This window comes from Phyllostomus discolor, chromosome 6, assembly GCF_004126475.2.
Source record: "Phyllostomus discolor isolate MPI-MPIP mPhyDis1 chromosome 6, mPhyDis1.pri.v3, whole genome shotgun sequence".
Classification (NCBI taxonomy): domain Eukaryota; kingdom Metazoa; phylum Chordata; class Mammalia; order Chiroptera; family Phyllostomidae; genus Phyllostomus; species Phyllostomus discolor.
In genome coordinates this window covers 103,819,324-103,831,689 of record NC_040908.2, presented here as the reverse complement: position 1 = coordinate 103,831,689, position 12,366 = coordinate 103,819,324, and the positions used below count along the sequence as shown (strand labels likewise).

The 12,366-nt window shown below is 39.7% G+C and overlaps 1 protein-coding gene across 3 annotated transcripts in view; it reads left to right on the top strand.

Moving 5' to 3' along the window:
• Nucleotides 1–3,303: 3,303 nt before the first annotated feature.
• The window catches only part of DEUP1 (deuterosome assembly protein 1), an 81,458-nt gene continuing 72,395 nt past the window's right edge, over nt 3,304–12,366 (top strand). For all 3 annotated transcript variants that reach the window (XM_036028693.1, XM_036028692.1, XM_036028691.1), the window contains exons 1-2: nt 3,304–3,424; nt 4,546–4,618. In XM_036028693.1, coding sequence (XP_035884586.1) covers nt 4,572–4,618 — 47 coding nt within the window. In that variant the 5' untranslated portion in view covers nt 3,304–3,424; nt 4,546–4,571. The remainder of the gene's footprint in view (nt 3,425–4,545; nt 4,619–12,366) is intronic.

The following is a 12,366-nucleotide window of genomic DNA, read 5'->3' as shown; positions in this document are numbered from 1 at the left end:
GAGATAGCCAATCTATCAGATGCACAGTTCAAAACGCTGGTGATCAGGAAGCTCACAGAATTGGTTGATTTTGGGGGCAAATTAGATGAACAAATGCAGGTTACCATAAAAGAAATGAAGGAAAATGCACAGGGAGCCAATAGTGATGGGAACAAAACTGGGACTCAAAACAATAGAGTGGACCAGAAGGAAGAAAGAAACAGGAAAGAATGGAGAAATAAGAATTTAAAAAAATGAGGAGAAGCTTAGGAACCTCCAGGACATCTTTAAACATCCCAACATCCGAATTATAGGGGTACCAGAAGGGGAAGAGGAAGAGCAACAGATTGAAAACGTATTTGAACAAATAATAAAGGAGAACTTTCCCATTCTGGCAAAGGAAATAGATTTCCAGGAAGTTCAGGAAGCTCAGAGAGTCCCAAAGAAGTTGAACCCAAGAAGAAACACACCAAGGCACATCATAATTACATTAGCCAAGGTAAAAATGAAAGAGAGAATCCTAGAAGCAGCAAGAGATAGGGGGACAGTAACCTACAAAGGAGTTCCCATCAGACTGTCAGCTGATTTCTCAAAAGACACCTTGTAGGCAAGAAGGGGCTGGAAAGAAGTATTCCAAGTCATGAAAGACAAGGACCTATATCCCAGATTGCTCTATCCAGCAAAGCTTTCATTCAGAATGGAAGGGCAGATAAAGTGCTTCCCAGGTAAGATAAAATTGAAGGAGTTCATCATTACCAAGCCCTTATTTTATGAAATGTTAAAGGGACTTATCTAAGAAAAGAAGATAAAAAATGTATAGTAAAAGGACAGTAAACTCACAATTATTAACAACCACACCTAAAGCAAAACCAGAAGAAACTAAGCAAACAACTAGAACAGGAGCAGAACCACAGAAATGGAGATCACCTGGAGGGTTAGCAACAGGGAAGTGGGAGGAGGAGAGAGGGAGAAAAAGTACAGAGAATAAATAGCATAGATGGTAGGTAGAAAATGGACAGGGGAGGGTAGGAATAGTATGGGAAATGTAGAAGCTAAAGAACTTATAATATGATACATGGACATGAACTAAAGGGGGGGATGTGGGTGGGAGAGGGTGTACAGGGTGGAGGGGAGTGAAGGGGGGAATGGGACAACTATAATGGCATAATCAATAAAATATATTTTTAAAAAGAAAAAGAACACTTTTTCAGAAATAATCAGAATAATCATTTATATATCAGAAATAATCATTTCTGATTATATCTTATATCTTATTCAGACTTTGCTGAGTCCTCCAGCTCCTGTTCAGGACTGAGCTCTCACCACTACCCTGGTCACACTCATGCCCTCCTTCCCACACAGGGACTTTCTGCTCTCTTCATTAACTTCACCCCAAAAGATATAATAATAGGCACATTTCAGGGTAAAGTCCTCTTGGACATTACTGCAGGGGTGAGGATATAGGCAGGCCTTTGCATTTTAAACCTTGATTTTCATCCTGAAGCAAAAGCCTTCATTCCTATTAAATCAAAGGGGAGGTGGGGAGGGCCTACTCTATATTTTAATTTTCTTAAAATCTGTCACCATGTTCTCTTACATACTTAGGCTTTGAAAGCCCTGCCCACACCCATTCTTTCCTGTGAAAATGTAGTTTTAAATACATCTATAGTTACCTATGCAAGATTCTGACTGCCAAAGAAACCTACTCAGCAAAAACTTTGGGGACCCCAGAGTTCGAAGACCACTGGACTTGTAGTGAGGTGATCTAGGTTCTTAGCTGCACTTGAACTAGATGTGTCATCTTTGACAAACCCTTTATTCTCTCTAACTAATAAGTTCCTAATCTGCTAAAAGGAGCTATAACACCTGTTCCTCTAGAGTCACGGGGTACTTCTAAGCATCTAAGGAACTAATGGACATGAAAGTACTTACCAACAGTAAAGAGCTACACAGTGTGAATGATGTTGAGCATTCTGAAACTTCATTAAACTTTGTTCCTAGTTCCATTTTCCCTACTTTAGGTCAGAATAAATACATTGACCCATTCAATTTAGACAAGAACAAAGAATAAGACTGAAGTTTCAGAATAATTGAAAGGTTCAAGTTAAGGTAAAATGATTACTCTCTTCAATCATAATATGAGATCTGTGAAACACTTATTAGAACTAATAACTTGAGTGGCTTTTACACAATTCATCTGTAAAACTTAATTTGTCAAGAAATAGCAAATTTTTTTTGCAACCCGAGTGAAACCTGAATGGGGGGATTGGCGCTGGTTTTGAATTGATGTCATATTGAAGTAGCAAACTGTTAATGGTATGGATGTGGAGTGCAAATGAAAGATTTTAGGAATTAGAAATTAATCGATTGTATGCATTGAGAAGGAATTCTGTTCCTAAAATAGATGTGAGACTATTTTCCAAATATTATACAAAATTCCAATGCTTAAAAATATCACTCACTATATGTAATACACACAAATACACGCACATGTACATATTCTTCCTATCACTTCTTTGAAATCAGGACTGTGAGACAGCTCTGTCATCAATTATTCTTGGAATTTGATGAAAAAATGGAAAGAATTTAGAATCAGTCGCTCTGGGTTCCATCCCACTAAGGAGCTATTTCCTTCTCCCGAAAAGGGAGGCAAGACTGCTCACCTAAGGCGCCTGACTCGCAGACCTGTTCTAAGGGCCCAGTGTGCTGTATGGGAAAGACAGGTACAGTCGTGTGGGAAAGGAAAGTACAGTTTTGCTGCTGTCGCGACCTGAGTAGCTGTGCACTGAACGAAGCAGTTAAAAGAAATCAGCTCTTCCCAACCGGAAAGCACTTTAGTGAATAGAAAGGCCCCTCTTTCTACTCCAAGTCTATTTTTTTCATACCATTTCAAATGTGGGTGAGAGGAAGGAGGGTCAGGGGTGTTTTAGAACACGCGCCCCCCCCCCCCCCCCGCTGTTTACATTTTGTTATTTCGTTCGTTCATTCAACAAATATTTCTGAGACCCTTGCTGGGTGCAGGACACCGTGTTAGGCGTGGGAGCCACAAATAGAAAAGGACTCAAAACGCGGCTTCTGGGAGCCCCTCGTCCAGTCTAGCGAGCAGACACTAGACGTAGAACTTCTGGACAGCGATACCACGCTCGTGTAGGTGAAGCTCCCGCAGCAGTGGAGCAACTGCTGGCGGCTCCCGCCGCAGCCTCCCGCCACCCTCCTGGGCACCCGGCGTCCGCGTCCCCATGGCAACCAATGGGAGAAGGCTGCCAGGCCGCTGGCACTGAGAGTGAGGCGGGAACCGCCGAGGCTACGCGGGCAGGGAGGCCCAGTTGGCGGGAGCACAGCGGCCAGCGGCGGGGCCCCTGGGGCGGGCGGGCTGGGGGTGACCCCGGTGTTCTTGTTCTCCGGCAGCAGACCTCTCCAGGGAGTGCAGTGCTGTGCCGCTCAGGTAACCTGCTCTGGCCTCCCCTGACCCGCCTCTCTCCGATACCCTAGCCCCACCGACCAGACTTGCCTTGGAGGGGTGGGGGACCCCAACTAGCTGGCTGCCCCTTGGTGGCTGGGCTTGAACCCTGCGCAAATCAAGGCAGGAGGCTGGGGCGCGCGGAGGAGGGTGGGGAGAGCCCGGGACACCAGGATGGTCCTTGCAGAATCCGCAGCCGAGGTTCTAGCTGTGTAGCCTTGGACAAATCACCTAGGTTCACTGTGCCTCAGTTTCCCTGATGTTTAAGTGAGGAATTGAGAACCTACGAAATGAATTTATTCATTTGTGCATTTTTCCGCATCCCTGCTCCTTGCCCCTCTTCAACACACACTATTCCACGGCCTCTTTTTAGATCCTTTGATTTCAGAGGGACAGGAGCGCAGGGGTTGGTCGCCTTCTTCCTCTTTCTACCATCTTGAAGGCTATTTAATTGACTTTTATTCATTAATTCAGAGGAGTTGAATACCTTCTCAATACTTTATCCAATTATTCTCACAACAGCTTTTCAATGAAAACTTTGTTGCTAGGAAAAGGGTTTTTTGTTTGTTTGTTTGTTTTACTTAGGCAAATACTAATACCCCTGTTTTGTCAAAAGGGTGAGCAGGTGCCCACAGAGCCTTTGAGGAATTGTAAGATTTCTAGTTTTAGGAAATTCTTAGTCTTTTTGTCCTAAATCTCTAACAAAACCCAGATAGAGCCAAATAAATGCTTTACTCAAATAAAAGCAAACATTTCAAGAATCCACAAAAAAGTTTGAGAGCATTTAGCTGGAACCTCTCTTGAATAAGAATTCTATTTTACTTATCTCGTGTACCTGGCACAAGCTGCTGTTTTGTATACAGTGAGTGAATGCTCCAGCGAGTAAGTACCACATATATCTACCATCACTAAGTCAATGTGTAAATGCATGGGGAGACACACGTGTGTGCGCACACATGTCAAAGTTTCTACATTTTTGTAGAACCGAAAGCTACTTCACTCAGAAAAACTCTTACCAAATGGCTTGACAGAAGCAAAATTTTCTAGTTTTATAGATTAATAAATGTTAGCATTTTAGGAATCTAGACCATTTTTCCCCCTTACAGGTTAAAAACCAAGAAATATAAACCAGATGCAGCAGTTTTTCGACATGGAGAACCAAGCCCATAATACAGTGGGGTAAGTGATAAAAAAAATTCTATTTAATAAGTTGGCACTTAACTATGCTCAGAACTCACTGATGATGCCTGAATTTTGAAACTTAGTATTAATAGAAGGATATGCCCATTATTTCTGGTGAGGAAGGTGGGGGAAATTCCAAGGGACTTTAAGAATATATAGTTTAAGTCCAATTTTGACTATAGATCTACAATTGAAAAATCACCATTTTCCAACTTTCAGTGAGTTTTTTTAGTGTTGTAGGGTGAAGGATGCACACACAGGCCCCATGTGCTCTTGGGTTTCCATAGTGTCGCAACTCCAGGCCAGCTTGCTCCTTTTTCTTTTCTCTTCTCTCTCCTTTCTCTTCTCTTTTTTTCTTTCTTCTTTTCTTTTCATCCTCACCCAAGGATATGTTTGTTTATTGATTTGAGAAAGAGAGAGAGAGAAATATTGATTGGTTTACCTCCCACATGCACCCCGAATGGGGATCAAATGCACAACCTAGGTATGTACTCTGAGCAGGAATAGAATGTGTGAACTTTTAGGTGTACCAGATGGTGCTCCAACCAACTGAGCCACACAGCCAGGGCCACCTAGCTCCTTTCTTGCTGTACCAAGTGTGCGATCAACTCCACACTCATCCTTAAGACTGAACTCAACACAGACATAGCCTCAGAACAGATTTAGTTCCTCAAAACAGCAACAAGAACTGGAAATTTTGCCAAAAGTTTCATGGAGAGATAATAAATATAGTTTGTATAGTTTTTGCCATCATAAAAAATTAAATTCTTTTTCACAAATATCTGTCCCCTCCCCCCTTTCCTGCCACCTGCACCACAAAGGTTTGTCTTCCTATTGCTTCATTAGCTAACTGGCCACTGGCTGACCCCAGAGATAAATGGGGGTGTGGGAAGGGCAGTACCACAGGGATGGGACTTGCCTATTTTGACTGTCACTGATTTTGTCCTAGTCAGACCACTGCAGGTATTTCACTTTCAGTTTTTCTGCTCAGACCACGACTTTGACATCAGGCCATAAGAAAGCTGCACAAGTGATAACTCCAGCTATCACTTTTTTAAGTCCTACTGCATACTCCCCTGACCTACTAGGCATTATTGTCATTGCATAACTAAGAACTTGGGCATACTAGTTAGAATATAGTCTAAGCTCTTTTTTACCAAAAGATCTCAAAATGCAGTGGTTGAAATAAGATTGAAGTGCATTTCTGTGTCATGTACAAGTCCAGATATAAGCAGACCAAGGCTGGTAGAGCAGCTCTGCCATCCTCACTACAGGATTTCCCTCTCTGGGCCCCAAGTGATTGCTTCAGCTCCATCATCATGGGCTGTTCCCCTGCTGGAGGAAAGGAGGGAAGGGCAAGAGGAAAGAGTAGGACCGACCATTCCTTTTAGAAGTATGACCTTGAAGTGTCAGACCTGACTTCGGTTCACTTCCCATTGGCCAGAACTGAATTCCAGAGCTATGGGCACTGTGAGGAAAGCTAGGAAATCTGGTCTAACTAGGCAGCCATATGGCCAGGTAAAGCTTAAAAGCTTATTAACAAAAGGAAGAAGAATGGATACTGGTGGACAATTAGCAGTCTCTGCCACATTGAGCTCAGCAAGTTGGAAAAAAGAGAAATAAGGCAGGAACTTGCACCTAATATACAGCTGGTTAGTGGAGGAGGTAGGATTCAGACATGTCTGGCTCCAATCCCGGCATTCTTTGCTACACCGGTAATGGATGGCAGTGAGATGTGGGAGCAGCCTGCCTAGTATCTTGATAGGATTCTGGATTGAGCAGGCATTAGGTCCTTGGCACAGGCACAGAAAACCAAGATTCAGGTTGAAGGTCTCGAACCTAAGGTTGGGTACCAGATATCACCTCCCTGCTCTTCCTCTTCATTCGTTCTTTTGGGAAAAAAGTATGGAGTACTGAATGTATGCCAGGCACAACACTAACCACTATGGATCATGCAAAGATCACTGAGAAACAGACCTTAAAGAACTTAGAGTTTGGTAGGAAACCATAGAGTTTGTTTGGGTACAACATAATTAGAAAGCAGAAGTGAATGAGAATTACTGAAAGTGTCCATGAGGAAGTGCTCCACCCTCACAGCAGACGTGGGGCCAGACACTGTCCTTCGTGGTCTCCAAAGCATAGAGCCAGGCCGGCTTAGCCTCAGTCTCACATGCTACTGAGAAATATTTAAAAATCTAGATAATGAAGACAGTCTAACATCATTCATCAGGATTTGTTATGTGCTTATCAAACCATGCCACCTACATACACAATAATGTTTTGTGGAGCAACTTTCATTTAACATACATTTACCTAAAGTCTGCTATGACCCTGTCATTGGCGAAAGCACCAGGAAGATAGCAGTGAACAAAACAGAGACCACTGTTCCCAGGGGCTGACACATCAGTGGGAAGGATGGTGGGAAAAATAAATATGTTTCATACAGTGATATGAACAAAATAAAGTAAGCTAAGGAGGAGAGGAATAGAGTGTGAATGGGGTGGTCAGACTAGGATTCCTGGTAAGGTGCCATTTGAGCAGAGATTATATCTGGGCAAAGAGAGTTCCAGACAGCAGGAACAGAAAGTGCGAAGGCCGAAGCTGGTAGCTTTTACACAGGACATTTATAATGCAGGTGAATCATTATTCTCTGACGTCTGGGTTACTAACAGGGTTTGATTTTAATTTATCCATGATTTCTCCCAACTGCAGGTGTTTGTATTTATGCCGTAATAATCAATCTAAACTCCTTATAATAGAAACTAAGTATTACTTAGTCATACTTAAGTGAGTTGTGATTCGGACCCTGGCTCATGGAATCCACCACATTGTGGATGAGACATGAAACATTCACATGGACTACTGAGTCCTGTGGAGGAAAAGGACGAGCATGGCTTTTCTCTCAAGGGGAGCAAAAGCCTCGGCCCTTGCCATGATAGGCCTTTATTTCTTTTCTGGGCATATTACATGATGATTCTCATTTACTATGCATAGGTTCGCTTTAGGTGGTTACCTGTTACAGAAAACAAAGGAGTCAGTGCCACTAATCACATCACAGAAGAGGGATATTTGCAAATGCAAAGGCAAAAGTGGTTGAACCGGTTATACTCCATACTGGGGAGGTATAGCACAGACTTTAGGAAGTTACAGTAAGCACTTGCTGCCTCAATTCAGGGTGAGGGAGTTTTAGCAAAAGCAAGTCTCATAGCAGTCTAGGTAAAATGCAGGCCTGATTCCCCACAGGAGAACCTATCTGTGGGCATGGGTCCTGTGCATCTCCGAGTGGGAGCTGGGCCCACACCATGCAGAATGGTCTCCTACAGAGTTGGTCCTTTTTATTTGTTTTTAGGGTGTCTTCCCAGAACATAACTAATTCTAGCATAAATAAAGGATTTATTTTACTGGCATTTAAAAAAGACCCATCTCCACACTTTTGATATATTTTGAAAAACTTTCCAAAATTTAAAACTTTATAAAATTTAAATAGATATAGAGTCTTGACCTGGGAATAGCTGAGGTTTTTCAAGAAGGACCCTGGAACATGTCAAAAGATTTGGTTTCTCTCCTTACAAATGACAAAGATCAAACTAATCAGGCTGATTTTGGTGTGTTGAAATTAGATGGCAAGCATCATCAATAAAAAATAACACTGAGCATTCTGTATGTATTATAGTATGTATTATCAGTGTTCCAGAAATTGCTGGAAATATGTCTCTCACCAAAATTGAGTGACACACTAAAATGATTGAACCTGAGTATCAGAGTGTGGCACGTGTGGATGAAATCCATCCTGTTTTTGCGCCAAAATACCCCTCATTGCCACACTTTCTCCAGCCTGATGTTCTTATAACATGCAACAGTTTATTCTTAATGAGCGAACTAAATGGGTAAACACTGAATGTAAATTGAATAGTTGGTACTATGGAAAACCCAAGAGAGCTGCTTGGTTAACCCAGCTTCATCCACCATAGTACATTTAAGTGGGACTTCATTCAACTGCCATTTGTTGTGGGTTATCAATATGTTCTTATTTTTATGCATATGTTCTCTGGGTAAGTTGAAACTTTCCCCTCCCACAAGACTGATGGTCTCACAATGGCAAAGAAAGTTAGAAAATGTGTTTCCCACATGGGGTACACCTTCCACAATCTCTAGTGTGATTGGGGCGCCCACTTCACTGAGCAAATCATACATACCTTAGGGTTCTTGGCACGTGGGTCCTTAGGCAAGAGGGTCACTTTAGGTTACTTGTTAGCTGGACAAGGAAGTGTTTGTGCAGTGGCCAGCTCATCATGGTTTGAGTCCTGGAAAACATAGTAACTAAAGTTACTCTTTTTTTTTTTGGTCTTAAACACCCAAAATTCCCTCTCTAAGGTGCAAGGACCACTGTGGAAGAGGTAGGCATGTGAGGTAGTAAAAGCCAGGTAAGAGCAGCACAACGAGCAGGCAGATCTGACTCCATCTTAAAGCTAATCCTCCCTCTCAATTGAACCTGGACCCAGTTGCCCTGTTTTCCTCAAGAGTGAGGAATGAACAACAAAAAGGGGGGAATGCTCTTTTGTGACACGCTCCACCTTTATGACTCCACACATTTGTTCAATAGCTTCTGCTTAGTCTTGCATATAGACATGCTAATCATTAGAAGAATTCTGCTTTTGGCTTGAGTTTTACAAACAATCCATACTTCCTTGGGAGATAAGGGAAGTATACATTGTTTAACAAAGGTTTGCAGGAACCTAGTAATTAGACTCACATCATCTAGGGACAACAGACTAAGCACAACCCTCCTTGGACCTCTGCTGGCACCCAGATGTCTCCTGTAGTCAATTATCTCTTGCCACTCTTGTTTCCCCCTTCCCTTGACATAAAAGAAGCCTGCATTTTGTACTTTCTTAAGATGGATTTGAGCTACCTGTAAGTCTCCTATCCTCTTGGTTGGTGCCTTCTCAATCAATAAACAAAACGTTTTTTATAAGAGGCAGAGAGGGGGGAGGGGAGGGAGGCAGGGACGAAGGGAAAGAGGAGAGAGAGAGAACCATGTCTAGATTTTGCTTTGTTTTTATTATTCATAAATTTCTACTCATTAATTTGTTCTTTTTTTACTTTTTTACTTATCTTGTTCTTCTAATTTTAGAGTTGAACAATATGATTCAGTTATTTTCATGATTCCTGGGTTTCATGATTTCTTTAAATAATAAAAGCATCAAGCTAAAGTTCCTGCTTAGCACAGCTTTACTGTGGACTATAGGGTTAGTGTTCCCACTGTCATTTTCTACGTAGCTTTTATATCTCGTAAACAGCCACTATTTCAATTTTTATTTCCTATTTGGCTTAAGAGATGCTTAGGAGGTGTAACTCCTGGTGGAAAGGCATAATTATCTTTTTGTTATTACTTTGTAATCTCCCTACCACCATGGCTATAGAATATGGCCCAAGTGATATTTCAGTTTCATTAAGATTATTCCTGTGATGTATTGGATGATCGACTTCTATAAATGTTCTTTGGGCATTTAAAATCAAATGTATATTCTCTGTTGGTTAAGTTAAAAGGTTAAAAAGGGTTATAAATATATAATCAAACCTTTTCATTGTTATTATGTTAAAATATTTTTAAAATCCATTATTATTTTTGTCTATTTGACTTGTGAAAAGTCTTAAGATCTTTACTATAATCATGGTTTTGTCCAATTTTTCTTGTATTTCAAGCAGTTTTTGTTCTACATATTTCAATGTTCTGTTTAATGTATTGAGATCCATGGATGTTATAACTCCCTAGTATATTATATAAGTTAGCTTTATAAGATATCTCACAAGTGTATGTTAATGTTCTTTTGTTTGTGTTCTACTTTGCCTGGTACTGATATTGCCAACTCTACTCTCTTTTTAATTTACTTTAGTCTGTAGTATCCTTGTGCATCCCCTTGTTTTCAATCTTTTTTTCATATCATGTTGTGTCTCTTGTAAATAGCCTATGGTTAGATTAAATATATATATATACCTCATTTGGAGGGTCTTTGACATTAAAAAAAGAACTTTACAACCATTGATATGTTAATGCTTAACCCTTTTTACTTTTGCAGCATTTGCTAGTCTGATCTAGCTTTCTTTTTCCTTTTTTATTTTAGAAGTTCTATATACTATTTTATAAGTTGTTAGTTTACATTTTTTTCAAACATTTTAAATTTGGATTTCTCTTTTGGCATACTGAATTTTATCAGTAACTTTGACCTCACTCAACCCCAATGACACTTAAGCTTTAGTAATGCCTTTGCTTCCCCATTCCCTTATTCCACCTCCAAGAAATAATCTGGATTTCCAGGTCTGGTTGCTATTAATTTATACATAAATTATTACATATAGGTAATGTTAATTATTATTTTTTCCTCTTATATTTTAAGAATTGTTCTTTAACAGCTCTAAGTTTGATTGTATTGTTTATTACTATTACTTATATACAAAATCTTCCCTGTTCTTAATTTTTAGAAATTTTTAAATTCCTTTTTAATTGGACTGAAGTATATCCTTAGGTAATCTTTCCATAAAAGCAAATATGAGTTGTAAACTTTATAACTTTTTATATATCCAAATGCCGTATTTTTACTTTTAAACACAAACTCTGTAATATTGCTTCCATTGCCTTGAAGCATTGAGAGTTGCAGAGAGAAAGGCTTATTATAATCTCTCTCTTTTTCTTTCAAGTTTTTTCTTTCCCTCTTTCTTTTTAATGTCTAGATGCTTATTTGATTTATTTTTATTCTTAGAATTTAAAAACTTACCAGGATAACTTTCTAGCTATGGATCTTTTTTTAATAATCTTTCACAGCATCTCATAAACACTTTCACTCTAAAGACTCAAATCTCTTCAACTCAGTGAAATTTTCTTCTATTTATGTGATTGATAAGTCTCCACTATCTTGTTTCATTCTTATCTCCTAGGACACTTATATCCGTTCTCTCATAATTTCCATCATTGTCTTTTTTGCTCTAGGTTATAGAGGAATTTTCATTTTTCCTCTATGTTATAGAAGAGTTTTTTCAGTTTTATTTCAGCAATAATTACATGTTTTTTTTTTCTCTGCCTCTACTGAGGTCTTTAGTATTGACAACCATGTTTTTATTTCCAAGAACTTTTTTGTATGTTTATTTTGTTGTTCCTTTACATTCTAAATTGCTTTTTAAATCGATGCAAAATACCCTTGACTCATTAATTGTTTGAAATTATGAATAAGATTGTTTGAAATTATCTCTTGATTCCTAAAGCAACTTCTTTATACTAAGTTATTCTGTGGGTACAGCTCTGGTATATTTCTCCACATCCTTGAATTTGTGCCTCTCCCTAAACCCTAACAATTTCTCCACAGCCCCTCCTTTCTCCTAGCCTCACTACTCTAAAAAAGAATTCAGTTAGGTTTTCCAGAAAAATCTGTTGGCTTACTACTGTGCAGCTGCAACACCCTGAGGGCTCAGGCATAGCCACTGGCCAACATGTTATGCATTCTAATATATTTAGATTACTAAAGCTTATATTTAATAAATTTATCTCTGAAAGTCATTTGCAAATGACAACACCATAAATGCATTGAGTAATGCTAAGATCAATCAGACAAATACATAAAGTCTCAAAATATACAGATTCTGGAGTGTTGTTTTTCAAAAATGTCCATTTCCTTATATAAGTGGATGTACATATGATGGATTACTTCATTTCTAACTGAAAAAAGGGACATATATCCAGTTTTTTCTTT